The following is a 25,876-nucleotide window of genomic DNA, read 5'->3' on the forward strand; positions in this document are numbered from 1 at the left end:
TTATCACCGTTTTAATAGAAAAAAAATAAATAAAGGAAATTAAAAAAGGAAACTTTGGGAGTTCGTGTCGACAAAGAGGCTTTTATCTTACCTTTAATTACAGTAATACCATAAGTTTGAAGATATGTTGGTGAGGGTATTTTGGGGATTGTGATGGAGCATATTAAAAAGTAAGGTCCCCACCAATCTTTGTCATCGAGACAAAAAAGGTAAAAGGTTCTGAAAGGAGAGGGTAGTTTTGTAAAGTTCAATCGGAATTTCAAAAAAAGTCGAGATTCCGATTATTAAAGAAAAGAAATAGAAAATAAACCGTTTCCAATGAATTTCTTTCTTTGACCTCGTATGAGTCGTCATTGCTTTTTCAATTTATTTTCACCGTTTTTTTAAAAAAAAAATTACCGATGGTGTAACAAGACTATAGGATTTGGCGCATTTTGTTAGGCTGCTAACTAGGCTTTAACTTAAGAAAAACATTATTTAAAATGAGTAAAAATATGATGATAGGTTTATGAACTCTGATTGTTTTCATATTATTTGATTTCTAATAGTTTTTTCGTCTTTATTACGTTCAGTGTTCAGATTGCTTTAAAGATACCGATTGAAATCCAAGTATGAGCCATTTAAAACAAATCTATGACATAAAGTTAGATAAAGACAATAGAAACAAGACGTTGGGTCCATCCCTTACTACTACCCATAATTGCTATAAATAGATACAAAATTTCATCCAAGATCTTTTTACAAAAACATAAAGGCTAAAGCGCATACTTTTGTTCACATTCAGTAATAATAACAAAAAACATACTAACATCTATCGGGTGTTAAGCTCCTAATATAGTTAATTTACCGTATCATGCATTTTGATGTCCTTAAAAATAAAAATCAACAGTTAGATTGGTTTTTGATCCGTCCTAGTTCGTGCATGTAGTTAAATCAGATGAAAAAATTACTGGGCCCATATTGTAAGAGAACACATAGATCATTTATGGTGAAAGGCCCATAATGGGCCCATATGTAGAAAACACATAGGTCTGTTTGTGGTGAAAGGCCCATATGCAAAAAGTCGGTTCTCATTCGAAACTTATAATTAACCCACGCGTATAATGGAAACTCAGAAAAAAAAAAAAAGAGAGCTTCTGGAATAGCAACCTCACGCACGCTCAGGGAAGAAGCCCTAACCAATCTCGCCGGAGACGTATCCTCGCCGTGAAGGACAGACGACGAAGCTCTGTGCGGTCAGTTTCCGGGACGGAATATATTTTTTTTTTAGCTGAAATCGACCGATTCATCCACTTAGCAATGGGGGTAAGCTTCGAGAAGTATCTGGATTGCTGTTCTAGGGTTTAGGTTGATTTGATTTCGAGGAAGTTGATGTGTACAAGCCTTGATTGTATTGTTCCGATGCAGGTCGACCCGTTCAAAGCTGCGGACACGTCGGAAACGGAGAAGGAAAGCGGTGGCGGTGGCGATCTTCCGGTGAAGGAGAAACTGACTTTTACAGCTCCCGAGAGGAAGTCTCGTCTAGGTATGGATTTGAGAGATCTGTAGCAATTGTAATCCAATGGATTGCTTTCGAGCTTAATCGTTTTTTTTTTAATCTCAGGTTTGGATGTAAGGGCAATGGAGAAAAGAGAGAGTGCCAAGTCTCAGGGGGAGTTTAAGGTCCCCAAGAAGCCAGCAGTATCTGTTTCAGCGTCTATGGATGAAGATGATAGATCTGGTGTATCGGGAATTGATGATGGAGGAGATAACAGTCGGCCTGACCATTCCAGCAGAAGGTATAGAGATAAATCTTCAAGATCTGAGACTCCACAAGGTATTTTTGTTTATTTCTTTCTGATTTAGTTCGACATGGCACTCATGCTCTAGATTAATCCGAGTTTTTTTAAACGGATAGAGTTAGTTATGCCTCCTTTTATGTGAAATACAAACATATATACGTGGAAAAGAAAGAACTCCTGTTACATTTTGTTTTGAACTACAGTTGATCACCTTCACTAGTTTTATCTTATGCCTTATGATGTTTTTTTTTTGTATGGCAGAAAGTACTGTGACCACAGAGAAAGCTGCAGCTTCAGATGTAAGTCAATTTATCCAAATAATGAAGCCTTGAATTCATTTTGGGTTTTCCAGGCTTTCATTATCACTTTGCCGATTTTTATTCATACTGGGAACTTTAGTTTTAGTATTCTGATCTTGCTTCCATTTGTTGAAATGAAGACTCCTAGGACATCTAGATATGAGAGAGATGATAGCAGTAGAAGCCGAAACGAATATAGGTATGACAGAAGTGAAACTCCGCGGTCAAGGCAGAGAAGCACATACGATGAGATAGACCGCTACCGAGGGAGGGAGTCCTATCGCGAATCACCCCGAGATTATCACGGAGAAAAGCGCGGAAGATACAGTGTTGATAGGAGAACTCCAGGTATGCTAAAGATTGTAGAAGATTATAATGATAACAATTTGTTTATCTCCTTACAAATGTGTCTGTTTTCAAATCTCTATTTCCCAAAAGCCTGAAAATTTCATCAACACAACTTAGTGGACCTTTTCAATGGATATTAACACAAAATCATGGTAGGTTAGACTGGGATGATGGAAGATGGGAGTGGGAAGATAGTCCACGCGGAGATAGAGACTCTACTTACAACAAACGGCATCAGCCTTCTCCATCACCCATGTTAGGTGCAGCTTCACCAGATGCTCGTTTAGCCTCCCCTTGGCTGGATACACCACGCTCAACAAGTATGTTGTGTTTGAAATTTATTATTTATAAGTTGGTTTTATTTTAGTAGCATCCATGGGCCCAGACTAACAACGGGATTTAATTCCATGTCCTTATGCACATGTAGTGGCTTCTGCTTCTCCATGGGATATTGGTGCACCTTCTCCTGTCCCAATCCGGGCTTCTGGGTCCTCTGTCAGATCCTCAGGCTCAAGGTATGGTGGAAGATCCAATCAACGTGCAGACTCTAGGGAAGGTGATCTGACCAAGGAGGTATGTATTCTTAGTTAGGATTAGGTCATGCCACTTGTTGTCAGATTGATCTGAAAATCTGTTTTGTTTCCGTGTTTTAACAAGTTGTTGTCAGGCTTGCTTGAAGAATGTTGATGAGAATTATAGTTCTCTTGCTTTAAATAAATTGTTTGGTTTTAGTAATACTTGTGTCACATGTTGTCATGTCTTCTAAAGGGGCATCCAGATGAGGATAGATCGGAAGGAGCTGAAGAATTTAACCATGAGATCACAGACACAATGCGTCGGGAAATGGAATATCACTCGGATCTTGCATGGTAAGTATTCAATTTCCTTTAGAGGCAGGAAATTAAGCGTTGGAAATTCAATGATTTATGAATTAAGAGTATAGTCCCATTCTTCATGTTAATTTTAGTCAGTTTCCAGATTGTATAAGGTTGTTTGAACTAAATGTTTGTCGTTTCACAGGTATGATACGGACGAAGGGAACTCGCTGTTTGATGCAGATAGTGCATCCTTTTTTCTTGGAGATGACGCTTCTGTGCAGAAAAAGGAGGCTGAGCTGGCAAAAAGACTGGTATGTCTCTGTACCAACTACACAGTCTCCATGATTTTCTTATTTGATGCTGCTTGTATTTCCTATCTGTGTCTAGTCTTTTCCTTTTTGCATAAATTGTCTAGTTTAATTCATCTCATCTCCTTTCACTGCTCGTGACCGAGTGTACTCGGCTAAATTTGGCTTAATTATGTTAGTTGAGTTTCTAGGTGTTAATGCGATATGGCATGAAGCTTTTTGTTCAATGCACCAAATTCTTCTGTATTGATAATCTGATTTTTTCTGCTTAAGAACGCAGTAGACTAAATATATTACACACTTTGTAATAACTATAATGCAGGTTAGGAGGGACGGTAGCAAAATGTCACTCGCTCAGAGTAAAAAATACTCTCAGCTTAACGCTGATAATGCCCAGTGGGAAGACCGTCAGCTTCTCAGATCTGGAGCTGTTAGAGGCACAGAAGTGCAGACCGAGTTTGATAGCGAGGAAGAACGGAAAGCAATTCTTCTTGTGCATGGTATGTATATTACTATAATAACTCAAATTTCATGATAAAGCGACAAGGCCGATATAGGAGTTCATGTAACATACCAAGTAATACTTTATTTGTTGGGTGATTGCAGATACAAAGCCGCCTTTTCTTGATGGAAGAATCGTTTTCACAAAGCAAGCAGAGCCAGTGATGCCTATAAAGGATCCCACATCAGACATGGCTATAATTTCGCGAAAAGGATCAGGTCTTGTGAGAGAAATTCGGGAGAAACAAAGTATGCATAAATCGCGACAGCGATTTTGGGAGCTTGCAGGTTCCAACCTTGGTAATATCCTTGGTGTTGAAAAAACAGCTGAGCAGGTAATGCATCTCATGGCTTTTGGTTCTTTTCACATCATTACTGATAAGGTTGTATTCTGACACTGTGAACTTATTGTAGATTGATGCCGATACTGCTGAAGTTGGTGACGAAGGTGAAGTAGACTTTAAGAACGAAGCTAAATTTGCACAGCATATGAAGAAGGGAGAAGCTGTTAGTGAATTCGCCATGTCAAAGACCATGGCACAGCAACGACAGTATCTTCCCATATTTTCGGTTAGAGATGATTTATTACAGGTTGGTAATCTTTCCTTTAGAGTGCCCTGATACTTGGGTCACAGACTTATAATACGCTTTATTACCTTAGGGGATTCCTGTTTTTTATTTCTCCAATGAGTAATCGTCAAGCTGTCTGCTTGTTAATGCATTGTAGGTAATAAGAGAAAACCAGGTGATAGTGGTGGTTGGAGAAACTGGTTCGGGAAAGACTACTCAGCTCACACAGGTTGCTCCCTTACTATAGCTTTTCAGGGAATACATAATTATGAAACAATTAAATCATTGAACTTATAATTTGTTTCTTTTTGTTAGTATCTTCACGAGGACGGGTACACTGTAAACGGTATAGTAGGTTGCACCCAACCAAGACGTGTAGCAGCTATGAGTGTTGCAAAGAGAGTTAGTGAAGAGATGGAAACAGAGTTGGGCGATAAAGTGGGGTATGCAATTCGTTTTGAAGATGTAACTGGTCCAAATACTGTTATCAAGGTAAGGTGTTTCCAAGCAATAGACTGCTTTTTGATTATTTGTGATTTTCTGGTTTGATTGGCCTAGTAAAGCTTGGCTTGTCAAATTGTCATGCTTTTAGCATCAGCACTTTGTTATAACACCAGAAAACTCTTCTGACACTCCATATTTCCTTTTGAAATTACAGTACATGACGGATGGAGTGCTACTGAGAGAGACACTTAAAGATTCCGATCTGGATAAGTATCGGTATGTATGCATTAACCTTCTAATAAATCACGCTTTAAACTGGTTTAAGTAGAATGATGTGCTAATCGTGTTGTGGACTCTGTATAGTGTGGTAGTGATGGATGAAGCGCATGAAAGGTCACTCAACACAGACGTCCTTTTCGGAATACTGAAAAAAGTTGTTGCTCGGCGTCGTGATTTCAAACTGATAGTCACTTCAGCGACCCTTAATGCTCAAAAGTTTTCCGATTTCTTTGGGAGGTAAATACCATCCTTCAGACAAAACCCCATTTTTGAACCTAATATTGAATTCTTATTTGACAACGTTTTTTGCTTTGGTAATGCAGTGTTCCTATATTCAACATTCCTGGAAGGACTTTCCCTGTCAATATTCTCTACTCTAAAAGTCCATGTGAAGACTATGTTGAAGCTGCTGTTAAACAGGCAATGACGATTCACATTACGAGCCCACCTGGGGACATTCTCATATTTATGACCGGGCAAGATGAGATTGAAGCGGCGTGCTTTTCTCTCAAGGAGAGAATGGAACAGCTGATTGCATCATCCAAGAGAGACGTCACGAACCTACTGATTCTCCCTATATACTCTCAGCTACCTGCTGACTTGCAAGCAAAAATATTCCAGAAACCAGAAGATGGAGCACGTAAATGCATTGTTGCCACCAATATCGCTGAAACATCATTGACTGTGGATGGTATATACTATGTGATTGACACGGGGTATGGAAAGATGAAGGTTTTTAATCCTAGAATGGGTATGGATGCTCTCCAGGTTTTCCCCATTAGTCGTGCTGCCTCTGATCAGCGTGCAGGAAGAGCTGGAAGGACAGGGCCGGGAACATGTTACAGGCTGTATACAGAGAGTGCATATCTAAACGAGATGTTGCCGAGTCCCGTGCCAGAGATTCAGCGAACAAATCTGGGTAACGTTGTGTTGTTGTTGAAGTCGCTGAAAATAGACAACTTGCTAGAGTTTGATTTCATGGACCCACCTCCACAAGAGAACATCCTCAACTCTATGTACCAGCTTTGGGTGTTGGGCGCTCTTAGCAATGTCGGAGGATTAACCGATCTCGGGTGGAAGATGGTGGAGTTCCCGTTGGATCCACCTCTTGCAAAGATGCTCTTAATGGGTGAACGGCTTGACTGCATAGACGAGGTCTTGACGATCGTGTCAATGCTTTCAGTACCTTCAGTGTTCTTCAGACCGAAAGAGAGAGCAGAAGAGAGCGACGCCGCGAGGGAGAAGTTTTTCGTGCCTGAGTCAGATCACCTGACGCTACTCAATGTGTATAAGCAATGGAAAGAGCACGACTACAGAGGAGACTGGTGCAATGACCATTACCTGCAAGTCAAAGGTCTGAGGAAAGCTAGAGAAGTACGATCCCAGCTTCTGGATATCCTCAAGCAACTCAAGATACCGCTCAAGTCGTGTGGGCCTGATTGGGATATCGTGAGAAAAGCCATATGCTCAGCGTATTTCCACAACTCAGCGAGATTAAAAGGTGTGGGAGAGTACGTGAACTGCAGAACTGGGATGCCTTGCCATTTGCACCCGAGCAGTGCACTGTATGGTCTGGGATACACGCCTGATTATGTGGTGTATCACGAACTGATCTTGACCACGAAAGAGTACATGCAGTGTGCTACATCTGTTGAGCCGCATTGGCTGGCTGAGTTGGGACCTATGTTTTTCTCGGTCAAGGACTCGGATACATCGATGCTGGAGCATAAGAAGAAGCAGAAGGAAGAGAAAACAGCGATGGAGGAAGAGATGGAGAAGCTGAGAAGAGATCAGGCGGAGGCGGAGGTGAGAAGCAAAGAGAGAGAGAAGAGGAAAAGGGCAAAGCAGCAGCAACAGGTTTCAGGTCCTGGCATGAAGAAAGGCAGCACTTACCTCAGGCCTAAGAAGTTTGGTCTCTAAAACATTGTAGTAAAATCTTATTTGTTCGAATACGTCAAAAAACCAAAGACCACCTGTTTGGTATTGTAAACTTTTTCTTACGAAACAAAAACAGAAGCAAGATCGAGCAAACTGTAATCAACTTGTGTCATACTTGATTTTAATGCGTCTTATCATTTGATGATATTCATGAGACTTTCAACTTAATTCCGAATCTGATTTTAATAACATGTTTTGTATATATTATTAATATGTGACACCAAAGACCCACCTGTTTGGTATTGTAAACTTTTACCAACAAAACAAAAAACAGAACCGAAAATATATCAAATTGTAATCAAACTAAGTTGAACCTATTTGATTTTAATGTGTCTCAATTTATCATTAGTTGAAATTCATGAGTTTTCTAGGTTATCTCCGAATCTGATTTTAATGACATATTTTGTTGATATTCATGGGTTTCCCAAATTATATATTTATATTATTTATCTATCTGGTTGTAGAAGAAAATAATATGTTTACTGAAAAGAGCTGCTTCATCTACATGCTGATCCTATCTATAGTTGCTACATCTCATCCCGTCTCTGAAACATTCTACATTTATATGAAATTTGATGGATTTTACAATGCTTAAGACCCTAATTTCCAAATCCAGCTACTGTAGTGTTATGTGGTCACACAAAGGTCATTTATAAATCCTCTCCCTAAACAAAATACAGTTTGCTTTATCCATACAAGTTACCAAATCTCCATCATCCATTCACATTTGCCACCAGTCCACCACCATCTACACCTCTTAGCCAGTCCAATGCCCTGACTCCATCATCTGCATTTTTGCCAAAAAAAAAATCTCAGCCACATTATTACTTCAATTCAACAGAAAGTAGCAGTAAGAAAGATGTGAAACCTGAGGAGAGTTAGAAGGGGGCCCTATCAAATATTACCGCTTTCCCCATCTGACATTTCTTCAAGCCTTGCAATTGCATCCACAAGAGCTTGCTCATGATCCTACCATTTCCAAGTTAAAACTATATAGTCAGCTTCTCTTCATGATACCGTTTAGTAAAAGACCAGACTCAGCAACACATTTCTTACTCTTAGAACTTTCTTTGCCTTCTCTACCTCTGCTGGGTTGGGGTTAACGGATCTAAACACTTTTTCTACCTGTGAAAATAGTTTATAAAGTATATTACTCAGACCGTTAACAACTGAGAACATTCGATCCCATGATCTAGAACTTGTAATGGTACCTCTTTTATTAGTGTATCAGTGTGGAGTATTTCAATATCACCTAAAGCTTTCTTCCCAACGCCATTCTGTGCCTTGTGCTGCTGTATCTTCATGCTTCCCCTACCTCTACCACTAGCTTGGCCTGCGGGACCCCCACGAGCCATGGCCTTTGTACTTCCACGGCCTTGCCCAGGATGTCCTCCTTTGCGAGAAACCCCAGCATCCTCACCTTCCCATCTGATATCTCCCGGAGATATCTATTATATATATATTTAGAAACACCAGTCAGAATCCAAGAACCATCAAGATCATAAACAAATGGACTAAGACAACATTTCATGGCAACTCCCAATTGTTATTACCTCTTTAAGATTTACCCATTCCCAAGTTTCATTCACAGTGTTCATGTCATACACTAAAGCATGCCTCCCCTTATCAATATTTAACAAAGGAAACAAAAATATAATATCAGAAAATGGAGGTCTGGCACTAAAATACTAATATATATATATATATATATATATATGTAAGATACCTCAGCGGCTTTGTAGTCAGTTATAACAGCTTCATAGAAGTTGTTGTCCTCAGGCCACTTTGTCCACACCTTCTTCCCAACCAACGGATCTGGTTCATTTGCTACTGCGCCTGGCTGAGGCCTTCCAGCAATGCCTGTAGCTTGGAACTGCATCGACTTTATCACTTAGTCAGTGGAGAATTTAAGAACAAGAGTCATCATAGTAAGAGAGTCATGACTTACTGTCTTTGGCTTCTTGGTATTTGGACCTGGTGGAGGACCTCCTCTTCTTAGCGCAGCAGATGAAGATGGCTGCATTGACGGGTGCATAGCGGGAGATGGCGCGCCCATAGCTAACGAGGCGATTGATTGTGATGTCTTTTGCTTCTTACGTGATCCTGAAACAGCTGGACTCGGAGCATTATCATGAACCATCTGAGGAGCACCGGATTGAAAGCTGTTCCCCTTTCTCCACTCCCTGACATGGTTTAAATCAACCTCATTAGCTAGAAAGTTGCTTTTGGTTAATTGAAGAAAAAATATCAAAGAAACAAACCTTATTCGCCTGATCATTTCATCAGCATTAACCCTTGATAACAGCTCTCTGTGTTCCTCATCAGACACCCGAAGTTCTTTTCTGAGTTCAGTGATCAAACTTTCTTTCTCCTGAATATTTATTTTTCCCATCAAAAGGAAGAAGCATGAGTTTTATCTTAAATGGTTAAGTTAGATAAGTATGGACTCATTAGTAATATAAGTACCCAGGTGATAGCATCAGACTGGGCTTTGAATGCACGGAGTATTGAGCTATAAGCCTCTTGCTCAATGAGATGAATTTGAGTTTCCATGTCATTGTGCACCCTTGACAAAGGAGCAGAGTTGAGAACTGAAGGCCTGCCATTACCAGCAGGTCTCCCGCTTCTCTGATATCTACTTGGAGGTAAGTCATCATCCGTACCTGAGTTCCCACAGACAAGCAACCAAATATACAAACAAAACATAGTAAATCATTTTGAAAATCCAAATAAAATAAAACTAAGAATGAATACTTCTAAAAGCATGGAACACAATTACAACAAAAACATCACATTGTTAACAGCAGAAAGAGAAAGACAAAAACAACTTCGAAAGAAGACAAAGAAGACTCACCACTACTATCAGAAGGTCGGTAATCCATTTGGTGTCCTTTCTCCGATGATGCTTCACAGGGGAAGCTAATAAATAAAAAAAAACGTGGTATGAGAGACCTGTCTAGTTCCACCAAAGCACGAGCTGCAATAACCAAGAAAAGAAAAAGAAAAAAAACAAAACTTTAAACGGAGGATAAGGCCAACACACTCACTCTTCAACAGAGTAAACCAAAGCCTTCACAGTACAAACAAAGACACACAGTTCTTAAAACTCGAGCTCAATAAACCAAACACACTTCACAGATTGAGCTCGAATTTGTTAGAAGAAACCCTAACAAAATCAAGAAAACTTGATACAAGAATTAAAACTTTCTCTAAACCCTAATTGGCGATCCCAAGATAAACAAAACAATATATAAAAAAAAAAAAGCAAACACCTTATTCGTAACTTTGGATCTACTCCCGGAAAATTCGATCAGCAAAGATCTTTCCTGGAGAAAAATTACTCACGAAAGGTCATAGATTTGAGCTAGACAAATCAGAAGATCCGAGCAAGGAAGAAACTTTCTCTCGCGCAATTCGATTTCAGGGAAACGTTGGATCTTTCGGAAGCTGAAACCGACAATTTTTTTGCCCTAGTTTTTTTTCCCCAGTTTGATAGATTTGGTTTGAGTCACACAAACGCTGTCGTTTCGCTTTTCACTTCGTTATGTCTTTCGGTTCTGTCTTAAAATCCGGTTTGCTTTGTGTATTTTTGGTACGCTCTCGTTTAATCTCACAATTAACAGAAAATCTAAACCCGTACATGTATTTTCCTATTTACTCCCTCCGCAAACGATAGGGAATGTTTCAGAAGATGTTTCTTGTCGAAATAAATAATATTTTATATTATATTTAATTTTATTGAAAATTGTGTAACCAATACTCAGACAAAGAAACCGATCGAAATGACAAAAAGACTAGCTTCTTGTTTTTCTTAGTGAGCGTTCAAATCAAAGTGATCTGAGCTTCATCTCCTGAGCTCACATTCTATGAACAGAGAGAATCACCACACAACATAGTCAAAGCGTTAGAACGAAGACCTCAGCGAAAGCTAACAACAGTTTTGTGTGTTACCTCTCGATAGCACGAGGGCTAAAGGGAACAACACCAGAAGGTGTCACAAGGGCATCGATCATAACATCATTCGGTGTTACAGGAATACTTCCATCCTCAAGAATCTGAGGCGAGTATGACAATGCAACTGCAATCGTAAACAAAACACTGATTAGCTTATCTTTCAATTGACAACACATTCCGTAGTATTAGTTTGATTGTGGTCTATATATATACCCATAAGTGGATTGCTCCAGCCCCTCTCCTTTGCACGGTCCTCGTATCTCTTCAAGAAAGTGTCGTAGTATCTTTTTCCCCATATAAACAAGTAGAACAGGTTAGATTAGATTAGACCATGACACTGTTTGTTTTAGATCTTCATCAATGAATCTCTAGCACTTTAACAAAAGAAGGTCAATGCAAACTTACCCACCCCCACGACCTAAACGTCGTCTACATCTATCAAACGCAAGACCTGACCACAAGGATTTGAAAATAAATATGGAAAAAAAATGGAAATGAAACTCTTTTTGAAAGTACCTGGCAAGATGAATAAATCGATTGGTTCATCTGCTTGCATCACTGTCCATAGAGAAAGAAAACAGAAAGTGTCATCTCTAGCCAGTGTGATAATAGTTATAATATGGTGGGAGAATAGAAGAAAGGACACTACCATCTTCACGCTCATTCCCTAGAGCATCAACAGGAGCTGGTTCCAAAATGTTCATAGAGTTTGCAATGAGGTCTTCCATATGAGATATGTGCAGCATACGCATGTTGCTGTTCCTGTCCTCTACCCATGGGACATATAGCTTTTTCTCTGTCACTGTATTTGTATCAAAATAATAAAATTAGAAGAAAAAAATGCCATTAAAAGTAGGAAGCAATCTAATTTTTCCTAATAGTAAGGTACATGTCATTAAACCAATCACTAATCACAATTAGTCATTGAAGTGTAAATGAGCTTCCTTTACAATGAAAAAAACAGTAGTAGTAGTACCAGGATGTTGGAGAATCTTGGACAGGATTCTTGAAATGTCGACTTCGTTAAGAGACTTGCAGCTAACGTAAGCACACAGTCTCCGACATGATTTGAACCAAGGAGCTTCAAGAACAGTGTTCTGAATTACATCATCTAAGATCAATCAAAATGGTTACTATTTTTTTTTTCCAAAGAAATGAAATTAAGTTAAAAAAGACTGAACCTTGTTGGGTGCGGAGAGAAGGGTCCATGGCTTTTAATGATCTGCGGACGGTGGTACGCACGACGCGTTTCTGCTTGAAGATTGAATCGAGCTCCTCTTGGCTTTTGGTGGTGGTGCTCATGGCGACGGTACTTGATAATCTGGGAACGGGTCGGGTCGAGATCTTGGGGAAGAAGAGGAAGATTGATGATGATGATCTTTCTAGTGCTGCTGTCGGGGTACAAAAGAGTCGAGCTCCAATCATTTCATTACAAAAGCTTCGCTGGAACCTCCAAAAGTCGATATAACACTCGAAATCTACTGTACGTAACTAACTAGGTACATAGGGCTGCGGGGGGTCAGGTTATTTGGTTAGTTCTGATCGGTTTAAATTTCACTGAAGTGAACCGAAAAAAAATCCAGTTCTGTTTAGTTTTTGGTTAGTTCAGTTCAAAAAAATGTACTGAAGTTTCTAGTTTTGCGGTTAGTTTGGTTAATTTTTGGTTAAATTGAATAAAATTGGTCAACTTCAATAAGTTCGGTTATTTCGGTTTGAAATCTCGGTTAAGATTAGTACTATTTGTAATTAATTTTTTAGAAAACTGAACTAACCGATTACCAAACCGAACGAAATCGAAAACCAAAACTTTTTTTAGTTGTCGAACTAAACTGAACTTACGAACCGAACCAAAACTTAACCGAAAACCAAACTTTTTGGGTCCGTTCGGTTCGGCAAGTTTGGGTCGGTTAATACCGGGAGGCGTATATGTATACACATGTTACTCAGTAAACCAAACTGAAGCGGTAACCGAGTTGATTTTGAAGAGCTCTCCAAACCGAAAACTGAAAATTCCGGTTGGGTTCGAATTTGCAGGCTAGATTTCATGCTTGTGTTATATTGGGCTTTTTACCAACGGCACGGCCCGTATCACCTCTAAACCAGCCCATAATGGCCCATTAAATTATTTTGAAACGCAAAAAAAGAAAAACAAATTCGAAAATATACATCTCCCTCCCGAGGGAAAACATTTTTGGCTCCAAACTCGAAAACATTTTTCACAAAAAAAAAAAAGAGCGCCTACAAGCTTTTGGTTGTTATAAACAATCTCTTCCCCAACTCCCAAATGAAAATCTCCAAGTCGCTCAAAATCCACCGTCGAATCTCCTCCTCGTCAGCGATCTCAGACCATCCACCTATGGAGGAGAATCATCACAAGCGCCAGCGAACAGCACGCGTCGTCGCCGGAAGAACCTCGAAGCGAAAGCTCGGCCGAGAGACGTACGCGGTTTCGATAATCACGCAGATCACCGAGATCGAGGAAGAAGAAACAGATCTCGCCGTCGCGATCCGCCGCCACGTGGAGGTTCTGAACTCCAGCTTCTCAGATGCGGGAGATGTCAAAGGAGCTGCTGCTGCTCTCTCCTCCCTCGCTAAAACTGGTACCGTACTCCTTAGAGTAGATCGTTTTGTTGTTACAGCTGTTTGAATCGATGCCGATCTGTGATTCTACTTTGCGATTGAATTGTTCTAGCTCAGATTAGGCGAGATCTAGATTGATTATGGATTGATTTTGGATTCGTAACTCTTTGTGTTAGACGAAAACGTGGAGATGATGGTGGAGAACGGAGCGATCCCTGCGTTGGTTAGAAACTTGGAATCGCCGTGGTCTTTGGCAATCAGCGGGAACGTTCCCAAGTCTTGTGATCATAAGCTAGAGAAAGATTGTGCTGTTTCACTTGGACTTATTGCTGCTAATCAGGTAACACTTGTGAATATCATTTACTGCTTCTTGCACTGATGCTTTTACTAATGTTAGCTTTATTTGTTAAATAGCCTGGTTACCAGCAGCTAATTGTAGATGCTGGGGTTATAGCTCCAACTGTGAAGTTGTTGAAGAGAAGAGGAGTTTGTATTGGGTGCATGGAAGCTAATGCTGTTCTTAGGAGAGCAGCTGATATCGTCACTAACATTGCTCATGACAATCCAAGGATTAAAACTAATATAAGGTACGGTTTAGTGTTTGATGATCCTTATGCTTTTTGGTCTTGGCTAAGTTGTTTTCACTTGACAGGGTTGAAGGTGGCATTGCACCACTTGTTGAGCTTTTGGATTTTCCGGATGTTAAAGTACAGAGGGCTGCTGCTGGGGCCTTGCGTACGGTTTCTTTTAGAAATGATGAGAACAAGAACCAAGTATGTTTTGCTTTTGATGATGCTTTGTTTGAGCTTATGAGAGGCATGTTTCTTATATAAAGAGCATCTGTGTAGATTGTGGAGTTGAATGCTTTGCCCACGCTTGTATTGATGCTTCAGTCAGAAGATCCTTCTGTGCATGGCGAATCGGTTGGTTCTTTTATCTTGCTTTAGATTTTTGGAATTGGTTTGTTTTGTTTAGTTCCTTCTAATATAATATTGAGATATCAGATTGGGGCAATTGGAAATCTTGTCCACTCATCTCCTGACATCAAGAAAGAGGTTATCCGCGCTGGTGCCTTGCAACCAGTAATCCGTCTACTTAGGTATGCTTATTTTCTTTATTCTGTTTTTCTGTTTCTGCTGAAATAGATGTTTACTCTTGATATTGTGAAACATTTTTGTAACTGTTTCTGTTCGCTATATCTGCTGCAGCTCAACTTGCTTGGAGACACAGAGAGAAGCAGCATTGTTGATTGGTCAATTTGCCGCGCCTGATTCAGACTGCAAGGTATAAGTTTGCCTCTTTCTTGACGTTGTTATGCTCTAATCTGAATATATGCTCACTCAAACTCTTTGTTTTGACGATATCAAAAGGATGGATTCAGAGTAAAGAAAACGTACTAAAACATAAATGGCAATATGATTATGCAGGTGCACATTGCCCAGAGAGGTGCAATTACACCATTAATTAAGATGCTTGAGTCATCAGATGAGCAGGTCACAGAAATGGCAGCGTTTGCTCTTGGGCGTTTGGCTCAGGTAGTTATGTTTTTGAATAAGCATGTGAATCTTTTTGACGCTTTGTGTCATAAGAACAATGGTTGTAATTTGTTTGCTTGGAGCATAACTTAGTTCGCATACATCAATGCTTTGAATGTCGCAGGACACACACAATCAGGCTGGGATTGGGCAAAGAGGAGGCATTATTTCACTACTAAATCTTCTTGATGTGAAAACTGGATCTGTGCAACACAACGCTGCCTTTGCTTTGTATGGCCTTGCAGATAATGAGGTAAACTAATCTCATAATGAATCGTTTTCAATACATCTATACTTTTTGCTAACTATAAATAACAATGGTTAATTAATTTTTCGTAAACAGGAAAATGTAGCAGATTTCATAAAGACTGGAGGTATTCAAAAGCTTCAAGATGACAACTTCACCGTTCAAGTATGCATTTCGCTGCTTATGTTTGCAAGAACAATATATAGGCTTTCCAAATTCTAAATTGCAAGTCTTCTCTTTGCAGCCGACTAGGGACTGTGTGGTGAGGACATTGAAGAGGCTAGAGAACAAGATTCAAGGACCTGTGAGTACCTATCTGTTAGACCTTCTTGTTCTTATAAGTATGGCCTTGGTTCTAGAGTCCCTTAATGTCATACTCTTCTTTCAGGTACTAAACCAACTATTATATCTAATGAAAACCACTGAGAAGAATATACAAATGCGAATTGCTTTGGCTCTTGCACATCTTTGTGACCCTAAAGATGGAAAATTAATTTTCATCGATAACAGTGGTAAATATTCTCATCTCAAAATTCATCAATTTTTCTTTTCTTGTCGATTTTTTTCTGTTCCTGATCAATCGACTATTACATATGCTATGTTATACAGGAATTGAGTTTTTGTTGGAGCCTCTATACATCTCAAGCATGAAACAGCAGAAGTATAGCGCAAGAGCTTTATTCGAATTAGCTACAAAAGCTACATCCTTTGCACCAGAGGACTCAGCACCTTCCTCACCCACACAACGGGTAAGAACTCTTCATTACTTCTTTCAATTATAAAAATATAATTTCTGATTTGAGGTCTTGACTTGTTATTGATTATAATACTGAAGGCGTTTTTGGGTGAGGAATTCGTGAACAACCCTACTTTGTCCGATGTCACATTCCTGATCGATGGTAAAACATTTAATCCCTTCGATGTTTATGTTAAATCTACCTGTGATAACACTTTTTAAACTGAGTAATTCCATGGCATATATTAGGTAAACAATTCTTTGCTCATAAGATTTGCTTGGTAGCTTCCTCTGATATATTTCGTGCAATGTTTGATGGCCTTTACAAGGTAACCTTCTGAATAAATCATTGTGGTACCCATTTCATGATACAAAGTATCAATCAACTAACTTGAGAATTGGTTTTAGGAACGAAACGCCCAAAATGTGGAGATCCCAAATATAAGCTGGGAAGTGTTTGAGCTTATGATGAGGTAAAGTTCTATTAAATCAAAACCATAATAATAAGCTAAGAATCTAAAGCATGAAATGCAATGGTGCAGATTCATATACACAGGAAAAATCAACATCACAAAATACTTGGCTCAAGAACTGCTTGTAGCAGCTGATCAGTATCTTCTCGATGGTCTCAAGCGGCTTTGTGAGTACACAATCGCTCAGGTAAATACTCAAAACCAACTTTTTATTCTTCTCCTTGTCAGAGTGGCTTGTCTATGTGTATAACTAAATGGACTTCTCTAATGGTTGGTGCAGGACATCTGTGTGGAAAACATACCGTTCATGTACGACTTAGCAGATACTTTCAATGCGTCAGCCTTAAGACGAGCTTGCACTCTCTTCGTTCTTGAGCATTACACTAAGCTCAGCTCTGAATTGTGGTATGCAAAAACAAATCATTACATCATTAATACATTTTTTTTGGAATCAACCTTATCTCTTACTTAATCAGGTTTTATGTTCTTTTTTTTTTACGCAGGTTTCCCATGTTCATAAAGAAAATTATACCTGAAATCAAGAGTTACATCACTGATATTCTCGGACGGCCAGTCCAAGCTAGCAGCTAGTCCAATCATTGTATAAAAAAATATTCCTTTTTGGTTAGATAACTGGTCTATATTTTGTAACCACCATATGCTCAATTCAATAATATTAAGAGGCCTCAAAGTCAGTCTTTCTTTATTCTTTATCAGAAAGTCAAGACCAGCTGAATAAAAAGGTTGCTTTGTAAATAAAGATCCAACTTAGTATAGTGTATATAATCAACTGTTTCAACTCTAAAGGGAGGAAATTTTGTAAGCTTGTGAATCTCTTATAAAACCTTGAAATAAAATTTGGTTTTTCGCCTCTGTGGTTAATCTTGATAAAGCTTTTACAGTTTTACTACACAAAAGGTTGTTAGTGAGTGTTAGTTAGTTCTTACCACACCAGACATCCATGCTTTAACACAATTAAAAGTAAAAAGCCCAACATTGGACATTCTAGACAGGGCTTTGTAAAGGCCCAAACTTGTGCTCTCAGACAGATCCATTGTGGTTCGAATAAGACTATTCTAAGCAGCCGTTGATTTGCTTCCTCTAATTCCTCTCGTCACGTTCTCCATTTTTGGGGTTGATTCCTCTACGCTCACCAAGATCTCCAATTGCCTACCTCTTTCTCTCTTTCAAGGTACTTCTTGTCTTCCTCAATTACACAGTTTTCATGCCAAATCGATTAGCATTCGAGTCAACTGCCTAAGTACGTTTCGTTCTTCATCTGTTTCCTTGAAATGGTTTATCCTACAGTGCCTGAAATTGCCATCATTGTTTCGTTCTTTGATATTTAAATCGAATTTAGAATTAGATTTTCTGTGATTGGATCGTTTAATCCAATCACTAGTGGTGTTCATCTTTGTTTGCTGAAAGTTATTTAGCTCAAATCCATCGTTCATGAACCAAGTTGTTTGTTTTGATCTAGATGCATCCATGTAAGCTTTAGCCCACTATAAAAGTTCAATCCTTTGATTTGTTTTAACATAAAAACATGTATTCAGATTATCAGCTAGATTATCTTGTTTTGCTACATGTTTTATATGATCTATACAAAAAATGTATGATTTTTTAATTTGATTTTGGTTAATCTTACATTGTTCTGCCTGTTCGTTCTTCAATATTGTTTTTTTTTTTTAGATTCTTTAATGGTAAAAGCATATAAACAAGAGCATGTCTACAAGCATCCATGGGAGCGGGTGAGTGCTGCCTCATGGAGGAAGTTCGCAGACCCTGAAAACAAACGCATCCTTTCTCATATCCTCGAAGTCGACACCTTGAACCGCAGACTCGACACTGACACCGGGAAGCTCCACACCACACGTGCTCTCACCATTCACGCTCCCGGTCCATGGTTCCTTCACAGGATCATAGGCCAAGACATCTGTCACTGTGTTGAGTCAACAGTTGTCGATGGCAAATCACGTTCTATGCAGGTTATCTTCTCCTTTTCTCTATGCTTTCTTCTTCCTAGCTTGATTGGAATGAAGCATTTTAATAGTTGAGCCGTGACAAGGCATAGACAACCTTAGATTAGTGTGTTGGTGAAACATTAGTCTCAAAAGATGCTCAACTATTTTGTTTTCGTTTTTTTTTTTCTTTTTGGTTATGATTCAGCTTACGACAAAGAACATTACTCTCAAAAAGTTCATTGAAGTGGAGGAGAGGATAAGATACGATCCTCATCCAGAAAATCCATCGGCCTGGACGGTTTGTAGCCAGGAGACAAGCATTCGGATCAAGCCATTGTCGGCTCTGGCCTCAATGGCTGAGAAAGTTGAGCAGAAGTGCGCCGAGAAGTTCATGCAAAACAGCATGAAAGGGCGAGAGGTTATGGAGAGGATTTGTAGGTATATGGAAGCAGAGTCCGCTCCTGTCTAAAGATCCAAACTTTTAAAGATTCCAGTATCTTGGCTTTGGGTTTTGTAGTAATTCAAGAGGACTTCTATTGGTAGTAATAAAATCTATAAGACAGTTATGATCAGACTGCTGTTTTTTTTTTCTTTTATCAGCTACTTCTCTTGTTTGTTTTAGCAACGAATGTTGTTGAGCTCTCAGAAGCTTTCTATCCAATTTTGATCCTAGTAATCTGAACCAGTTGGGTCTGACCCGGTTTTAATGCCTTTTTCTTAATTACAAACATATATACATATATATATATATATGTATCAAAATTAGCTTTAATCAGTACAAGATTTTGATGTGCATTTTAGAATCAATGCATATTTACAAGATTTTCGATCGAGAATAAGAGTTTCATCAAAGATCAGATGGTTGAGTTGACTAATCAAAGATAACGTGAACCATGTAGATGAATCATGTAGATCATAGACGAATCAGTAAAAAAAATGAAGATTTAGACATTTATGAATTAGTTTAAGAAAAAAAATTAGCGTAATTTAATTATACATAGGCCATGTTCGTTTACGTGTAGCGCGACCTGCGACCTGCGACTAAGATTACGTTCGTCTACGTGTCGCGCGACTTGCGACTTGCGATCTGCGACTAAACCTGCGACCTGCGACTAAAACTATGTTCGTTTACGTGTCGCGCGACCTGCGATCTGCGACCTGCGACCTGCGACCAGTCGCGCGATCAAAATTTTCTTAATTTTTAATCGCTGTTTTTTCGGGCGACTTAAATGGGAACCCGCGACTGGTCGCGCGACATTAAAACGAACAACAACCTGCGACTTGCGACCAATCGCAGGTCGCATGTTACGCGACAGCAAAACGAACAACAACCTGTGACATGCGATCAGTCGCAGGTCGCAGGTCGCAGGTCGCATGTCGCAGGTCGCAGGTCGCGCGACATGTAATCGAACACGGCCATATATTATTTCCATTTATGTTAATCTTATTTAGATTACTCAGTTCCATATGCGATTGAATATATCTTCTAGCTTCATAGTATCAACAAGAACCAATGCAATCGTTTCGTTACAAGTCATACCTTCTTATCCATTACGGCTATGCCACAAAGTGCTGATACTTGACTAAGGAATATAGTATGAGAGTTTTGGTGGTATTATATGCAATTGTCAAAGTATGGGAGGGAGTACAAAGGAGTTCAAACCTGGTTATGTTTAAGTGCAGACGAGCGTGCAGAGGTCTTGTGTTCCTGGCTTGTGATATATTGGTGTAAGGAAATATCGGGAACTTTCCATTGGCCATAGACGTTAGTGTTAGCTGAGCATCACTCACCATGCATTGCCTCGGAGGAATATATCTTCTAGCTTTATTTTTATGACTATTTATTATAGTTTTGACACATTTTAAAATGTTATTATTCTTATTAAAATGTATACTAAAATTGCATATTTTTAACCTTTTATGTGTGAAACTAGATTAAGACCAGCGCCTTGCGCATGATGAACATTATATATAAATTATTTTTACGTATTATATATTCTTTTACCTATAATAAAATAATAAAAATAAATTAAATAATTAAAAATTCAGTAACTATTATGTATATAATTAAATTAATGCAAACACATAAATAAATTTTATTAATCCAAACAAACACTTTTTCTATTTTATATGATATATAATTAAATTTAAATGATATTAACATAGATATATAGTATATTTTTTATATTGATATCTATTAAATAATGTCGACAAAACAGATATCTATTAAATAATATATTCTATTCATATTTTTTGATTATTTTTATATTTTTATAACAAATACTTTAAATCACGAATAACAAAATTTTCATTGTGGAATGTTTAATAGTTTCTATAATTTTAAAAAAAATCAATGCATGAAAAGTTTAAAAATTGAATATTAAGTTGTCATACAAAGCTTTTATCAAACAATAATATGTTCAAATCAAATTTTGAAATTAAAATATTTATGTATGTTTATATGGTACATAATTTAATTTAAACGGTATTAATATATATATATATATATATTTTAATCTTAATGTTTATTAAATGAAATTTTCTACTTATATGATTTTTAATCATTTGTATCTTGTCATAACAAAAAATTTAAATTAAGGATCACAATTTTTTTAATATGTGAATTTTAATAGTTTTAGTAATTTATAGTCATTTTTGAAAATTAAAAATATAACATATGCAGAAATTTTTTAAGTTTTATTATGTAGCTAATGTGGTTGTTTATATTATTTTAATAATTGAAAATTAAAAAAATGATAAAGGATACAATACGTTTTATCAAATCTTTATTATTCAAAATCATTAATTATCACATATATTTTAGGCACACTAGCCAGTTTCGTAATTTTTATTTAATTAAGGAAAGAATGAATAACATTAATAATTAATTTATGGTTAGTTTAATACAAAACTTATTATATATTTCGATGAAATAACATATTTCTCTAAAGATTCCAAAAATCAATGGCTACCTCAAATGTTGTAATGTTTCTCTTTTAATATATATATGGGATATATTCAATTTAAAGAGCAGAGGTAGTATATTAGAACTTACAATTTAATACTTTATAATCGCATATTTTTAACCTTTTATATGCGAAATGTTATATAAATAGTCATAGTCAAACTATTGAAACAAAAGGATGTGGTCAAAGACAATTTACCAAAACACAAAGTCTAAAGTGCTTTTTGTTAATAAGGTAAAAGCTTATAATTATATCTCAGTATAACTATGAATTTTCATGCGCCATGCGCAACAATAATAACTCACAATTCACAATTCTATTTTACGGTGTTGCTTTGTTTTTGTAACCATGGATTCTTCTTCTCACATCCGTCCTAAGAAACCTCTGCTAGTGATCGGAAGCATGATTAATTCCGGCAGTAGTCACCCTAAACCATCCGGTTCCACTTCCGGTTACTCCTCTGAACCGAAGAGAGATTCAAGAAACTATGATGACCGTCGTTCTAATAACTTGCCTCTCAAGAAATCGAGGACGATAGTTGACTCTAACAATGGTAACAAAACTGTGATTGTGGAACCGGATACTCCAAAGCTTTCTAGACAGTATTGGAAAGCAGGAGATGACGATGAAGATGAGCATGTGGCTTATTGTAATATGACACATCTTATATAACTTGAGATCTTGTAACTCGTAATCCTAATTGTATAATTGTTATGTTTCGATAGGTAGGAGTGATGCTAAGGTCAAGGTTAATCCACAGTTTCTTCATGCCAACGCCAGAAGTCACAAGTGGGCGCTTGGAGCTTTGGCTGAAGTTCTAGTCAATTCTCCAGACGAGGTATGTCCTTATGATTTTACTACCATATTATATCAGTCAAAGAACCTATAAATAATCTTCCTTAGTCAATTGTTAGGGTGCATTAGTCAAAGATGGGTGTGTTATATAGGGACTTTGAAATTAATGCAAACTGTGTAGATGCGTTGAATTAAGTTGATATATCGTCAGGCTTTTGTATAACATAAACTTATATTTCATTCAAAAAATAAACATTCAAAATAAGTAAATATTCAAAACATTTTATAAACATTATAGCCCATTGGCTAAACACTATAATCCATCTTATTTCATTCAAATAAACTTGATCAATTTGATAGGTTTTTTTTTTTTTTGAAAAGGCTTTTATTCAATTTGATTGGTTGGGCTACTTATATTTGTACTATCATTTGTTATAGTATTTGAGCTTCTAATAAATCTATCTGTGCAACATAGGATGTTAGGCAACCAAGATATGTTGATAGAATACCTGACATGGGGCTTGAGAAGGATAAACACAGACATGGGATAAGGTTACTCTCCCTCTCTATCATGTTTTTTTGGTGCAACTATCATGTTTTGTTAAATTCGGGTTTATCTTGTGCTTCCAACTTGAACTAAACTTAATTGGTGACAAATGACCATAATATTTTATATATAAGTTATTTATTTCTTTCAACTACCTATTTGAGATTTCATTTAGTCATTAACATGTTTTCCTAGAATCTAAGATCATAAAAAATGTTGTTAACTGCCAACAGTACCATTTCAATTGACATTGCTTCTTCTAGTTTCAGTGAAGCGGTATCAGGCAATGAAGCAGGCGAATTGCAGAAGGTGAAAGAGGAATCAGCAAAACATGTGGCTAAGTTGCAGAGACAAAAAGGACAGCTTGAGTCGCAAGTAAACCTCTTTCTTTATTTATTTTGGCTTATATATAATAATAGACTTAATTGTTTAATATGAACCAGCTCAAAGAGTCAAAATGTAAGATTCAAGAGTTTGAGAAGACGCATAAGCTAAAAGATGACTCAGAGAAACTCGTGGCTGTGTTAATTAACCAGCTCAAACAGTCAACAGCTAAGATTAAAGATTTGGAGAAGATGCAGAATGTAAATGATGATGAATCAGCAAAACAAGTGGCTGAGTTGCAGAGACAGAAAGCACTACTTGAGGAGGAATCAAAGAAGGTAAAAGATGAATCAACAAAACTGGTGGCTGAGCTGCAGAGACAGAGAGCACTTCTTGAGATTGAATCAGAGAAGGTAGAATATTTTTGAATATGAATCAGCAATATGGTTTTTGGTATAAATAATAGATTTCATTGTTTGATATGAACCAGCTCAAACAGTCTGAAGCTAAGAATCAAGATCTGGAATTCAAACTAATGAATGCAGCGGAGGATTTCTTTCAAGAAAGAGCCCACAGAGATAGTACTGAGCATAACTTGAGGAACAAGCTACGGGTTAGTCCTTTGTTACCAAATTAAAAAAAAAACATCAGTACTTTTTATTAGCTCCATGCATACTCACACATCATTTTGGTAAATGCTATAGGAAGCTTTTGCTACCATCCATACGCTAACATCAAAAGTGAATAGGCTGGACGCTGAAAAACGCTAATTATAAGAAGAAGATAACATTGGTGAGGTCAGCTTCTAAAACTCATTTCTAGGGTTTATGTCTTGTGCAACAATTAATTTAACTTGAGTGAAAGATTTTATTTTATATTAAAATCTTGATTAAACAAAAGTCCATCAAACCCAAATCTATATTGTTCTGTAATGGAAGAGTAATTTACACAATAATAAGCAAATCAATCACACACAAACATAATCAACCCCAACCAAAAGAGATCACCAAAAAAACAGAGAGAAGAAGAAAGCCAAAACAGAGAGAATAAAGAAGAAAGCCAAAGGTGGAGGTAAACTGATCCCTAAGGTTTGTGATCACCGGGAGGGAAACGTGGGAGATAAGGTATCCAAGTGATGGGATCTTTCCAGTCAAACGCAGGCAATGCTGGATTAGGGTTAGCTAAAGGAAGAAAAGGGAAAGGGAAGGAAGGAAGGGGAGGCAGAGTAGGCAACGGCGGCAGAGTCGAGTACGGCCAAGGGAACCAGTACGGTGGCAGATACGGCCAAAAGAACTTCGAGTCTCTAAACTTCTTCTCCGCCTTCTCCTCCTCCTCCTTCTCTCTCCCGTGATGCCTCTTTCCTCCGCTGCAAAGTGTGGTGTTTCTGTGGGAAGGTTTGTAGCTGAGTGCGCTTAAGCTGTAGATACAGACACGGTCTTGCTTTGACTTGATGGATACTTCGTTGGTTGCTGTCTGAAAAACGGGGATGTTGCAGCCGATGTTGCTGTCCGATGTTTTGATTAGCTTGGCGCTGCATTGAGAAGCTATGGCGATACCGTCCACGCAGTTGATACCGTCTACGTGAGGGATCTCCAGCTTGTAAACGCCGCTTCTGTTTGTTGTTCTGTTCACTGATATGTTCACTTCCTCTGTTGTCTTTGGTGAGCTTGCTTTGAATCTACAGCTGACATGAACATCCACTCCTGATGGAGAGAAACAGAGACAAGATCCGGTTTACCGGTTTGAATCAAACCGAAATTGTACCAAGAAAACCAATTCAAAACTGATTAACCAATCCTAATTTTTTTTAGAATTTAATTAACCAATCCTAAGTTACAAAATGAGCTCAAAACTTCCGAGTTGAGAAACAGATTAACCAATCCCAATATTCAAGAAATCGCTAGACCCTTATAGATAATTATTGTTTAGGCAGGTGTCTAAACCAATTTTTTGAATGCTAAAATAGAAAAATCGTTTCGTTTAGACTCGATTTGTATACTACTGATATTTAGAATACCGGTCCAAACCCAAGTTGCAATATAAGTTTATGTAATGTTTATTTAAGTCATGATCTCTTACCTTGTAAGAAGTAGCTTTGTCTTGAGAAAGTGTTGCTTGAACAAGTGTCACAGTAGACAACTCCGACGACTGTGATGCTAGATGAAGGATACGAGCTTACTTCACGCGGTGGGCGGTTACGACCACGGCCAAAGGCTTGATGTGTCAAGCAAGAAGCTAGAAGGACAAGACAGAGAAGTCGAAGATACATTGTGGCTAATCAGTTTCACTCTCTTTTCTCTCTATTGTGTCTTTTTGATGATAATGTATGCAAGTGTATGTGTGTGTGTGTGTGATTGCAATATGTTCAGTCCGTGATCTAGAATTTTTTGACCCCAACCACTGTTTAACTATAATTCTTTTATTCTATCCACTACCAAACAAAGACATGTGAAGAGCCCTTTTTGGCTT

At 37.9% G+C, this 25,876-nt stretch overlaps 5 protein-coding genes across 16 annotated transcripts; 3 read left to right on the top strand and 2 right to left on the bottom strand.

The window, feature by feature from the left end:
- The first annotated feature begins 1,121 nt into the window (after nucleotides 1-1,121).
- LOC106327038 (pre-mRNA-splicing factor ATP-dependent RNA helicase PRP16) lies at nucleotides 1,122-7,433 on the top strand. Of its 3 annotated transcripts, none has more exons than XM_013765042.1 (17): nucleotides 1,122-1,305; nucleotides 1,408-1,525; nucleotides 1,604-1,816; nucleotides 2,043-2,080; nucleotides 2,221-2,428; nucleotides 2,590-2,748; nucleotides 2,856-3,001; nucleotides 3,197-3,297; nucleotides 3,449-3,557; nucleotides 3,877-4,054; nucleotides 4,161-4,390; nucleotides 4,470-4,646; nucleotides 4,783-4,854; nucleotides 4,941-5,117; nucleotides 5,284-5,345; nucleotides 5,433-5,585; nucleotides 5,672-7,433. In XM_013765042.1, exons 1-17 carry the CDS (start codon nucleotides 1,300-1,302, stop codon nucleotides 7,266-7,268), a joined length of 3,744 nt encoding a protein of 1,247 aa, XP_013620496.1. In that variant the 5' UTR covers nucleotides 1,122-1,299; the 3' UTR covers nucleotides 7,269-7,433. The 3 variants fall into 3 exon arrangements, with proteins under 3 accessions (XP_013620496.1, XP_013620494.1, XP_013620495.1); XM_013765040.1 differs by having other exon boundaries at nucleotides 2,221-2,432; nucleotides 2,585-2,748; nucleotides 5,672-7,268; XM_013765041.1 differs by lacking the exon at nucleotides 1,122-1,305 and having other exon boundaries at nucleotides 1,402-1,525; nucleotides 2,221-2,432; nucleotides 2,585-2,748.
- Nucleotides 7,434-7,823: 390 nt separating this feature from the next.
- Nucleotides 7,824-12,737, bottom strand: LOC106327800 (protein EMSY-LIKE 3-like). Of its 10 annotated transcripts, none has more exons than XM_013766054.1 (17): nucleotides 12,422-12,737; nucleotides 12,217-12,351; nucleotides 11,890-12,042; nucleotides 11,757-11,798; nucleotides 11,646-11,691; nucleotides 11,454-11,524; nucleotides 11,238-11,364; nucleotides 10,141-10,205; nucleotides 9,753-9,949; nucleotides 9,548-9,657; nucleotides 9,235-9,469; nucleotides 9,013-9,168; nucleotides 8,840-8,908; nucleotides 8,498-8,734; nucleotides 8,343-8,411; nucleotides 8,155-8,255; nucleotides 7,824-8,073 (listed from the first exon to the last, which is right to left on the bottom strand). In XM_013766054.1, the coding sequence occupies exons 1-16, from the start codon at nucleotides 12,663-12,665 to the stop codon at nucleotides 8,181-8,183; spliced, it is 2,031 nt and encodes a 676-aa protein (XP_013621508.1). In that variant the 5' UTR covers nucleotides 12,666-12,737; the 3' UTR covers nucleotides 7,824-8,073; nucleotides 8,155-8,180. The 10 variants fall into 10 exon arrangements, 9 of the variants coding, with proteins under 9 accessions (XP_013621508.1, XP_013621509.1, XP_013621511.1 ...); XM_013766055.1 differs by having other exon boundaries at nucleotides 9,013-9,159; nucleotides 12,422-12,736; XM_013766057.1 differs by having other exon boundaries at nucleotides 12,217-12,337; nucleotides 12,422-12,498.
- A 787-nt stretch (nucleotides 12,738-13,524) lies between these two features.
- On the top strand, nucleotides 13,525-17,613 carry LOC106324918 (ARMADILLO BTB ARABIDOPSIS PROTEIN 1). Its single transcript, XM_013762923.1, has 19 exons — nucleotides 13,525-13,840; nucleotides 13,997-14,160; nucleotides 14,235-14,407; nucleotides 14,473-14,593; nucleotides 14,669-14,743; nucleotides 14,825-14,919; nucleotides 15,029-15,104; nucleotides 15,248-15,355; nucleotides 15,480-15,608; nucleotides 15,699-15,767; nucleotides 15,847-15,906; nucleotides 15,991-16,114; nucleotides 16,212-16,351; nucleotides 16,438-16,501; nucleotides 16,588-16,667; nucleotides 16,747-16,811; nucleotides 16,881-16,998; nucleotides 17,092-17,216; nucleotides 17,315-17,613. The coding sequence occupies exons 1-19, from the start codon at nucleotides 13,525-13,527 to the stop codon at nucleotides 17,400-17,402; spliced, it is 2,190 nt and encodes a 729-aa protein (XP_013618377.1). The 3' UTR covers nucleotides 17,403-17,613.
- A 290-nt stretch (nucleotides 17,614-17,903) lies between these two features.
- Nucleotides 17,904-19,396, top strand: LOC106324883 (protein slowmo homolog). The gene is made up of 3 exons (XM_013762879.1): nucleotides 17,904-18,003; nucleotides 18,504-18,799; nucleotides 18,981-19,396. Exons 2-3 carry the CDS (start codon nucleotides 18,512-18,514, stop codon nucleotides 19,242-19,244), a joined length of 552 nt encoding a protein of 183 aa, XP_013618333.1. The 5' UTR covers nucleotides 17,904-18,003; nucleotides 18,504-18,511; the 3' UTR covers nucleotides 19,245-19,396.
- Nucleotides 19,397-24,296: 4,900 nt separating this feature from the next.
- LOC106322647 lies at nucleotides 24,297-25,757 on the bottom strand. The gene is made up of 2 exons (XM_013760731.1): nucleotides 25,487-25,757; nucleotides 24,297-25,110 (listed from the first exon to the last, which is right to left on the bottom strand). Exons 1-2 carry the CDS (start codon nucleotides 25,674-25,676, stop codon nucleotides 24,491-24,493), a joined length of 810 nt encoding a protein of 269 aa, XP_013616185.1. The 5' UTR covers nucleotides 25,677-25,757; the 3' UTR covers nucleotides 24,297-24,490.
- Nucleotides 25,758-25,876: the final 119 nt, after the last annotated feature.

The sequence above is a fragment of the Brassica oleracea genome, chromosome C2 (genome assembly GCF_000695525.1).
Source record: "Brassica oleracea var. oleracea cultivar TO1000 chromosome C2, BOL, whole genome shotgun sequence".
NCBI lineage: Eukaryota > Viridiplantae > Streptophyta > Magnoliopsida > Brassicales > Brassicaceae > Brassica > Brassica oleracea.

Excerpts from the sequence above, each read along its gene's own strand:
- LOC106327038 (XM_013765040.1), top strand. Across the intron at positions 2,081-2,220 it reads AGAAAGCTGCAGCTTCAGAT|ACTCCTAGGACATCTAGATA; the intron begins GTAAGTCAATTT and ends GTTGAAATGAAG. Across the intron at positions 5,346-5,432 it reads TCCGATCTGGATAAGTATCG|TGTGGTAGTGATGGATGAAG; the intron begins GTATGTATGCAT and ends GACTCTGTATAG.
- LOC106327800 (XM_013766054.1), bottom strand. The coding sequence starts at position 12,665 with ATGATTGGAGCTCGACTCTTTTGTACCCCGACAGCAGCACTAGAAAGA. Across the intron at positions 10,206-11,237 it reads AGCCCTCGTGCTATCGAGAG|CTTCCCCTGTGAAGCATCAT; the intron begins GTAACACACAAA and ends TTTATTTATTAG. Across the intron at positions 9,950-10,140 it reads CCGACCTTCTGATAGTAGTG|GTACGGATGATGACTTACCT; the intron begins GTGAGTCTTCTT and ends GTGGGAACTCAG.
- LOC106324918 (XM_013762923.1), top strand. The coding sequence starts at position 13,525 with ATGAAAATCTCCAAGTCGCTCAAAATCCACCGTCGAATCTCCTCCTCG. Across the intron at positions 13,841-13,996 it reads CTCCTCCCTCGCTAAAACTG|ACGAAAACGTGGAGATGATG; the intron begins GTACCGTACTCC and ends TCTTTGTGTTAG. Across the intron at positions 15,907-15,990 it reads AGAACAAGATTCAAGGACCT|GTACTAAACCAACTATTATA; the intron begins GTGAGTACCTAT and ends CTCTTCTTTCAG.
- LOC106322647 (XM_013760731.1), bottom strand. The coding sequence starts at position 25,676 with ATGTATCTTCGACTTCTCTGTCTTGTCCTTCTAGCTTCTTGCTTGACA. Across the intron at positions 25,111-25,486 it reads ACAAAGCTACTTCTTACAAG|GAGTGGATGTTCATGTCAGC; the intron begins GTAAGAGATCAT and ends TCTCTCCATCAG.
- LOC106324883 (XM_013762879.1), top strand. The coding sequence starts at position 18,512 with ATGGTAAAAGCATATAAACAAGAGCATGTCTACAAGCATCCATGGGAG. Across the intron at positions 18,800-18,980 it reads GCAAATCACGTTCTATGCAG|CTTACGACAAAGAACATTAC; the intron begins GTTATCTTCTCC and ends GTTATGATTCAG.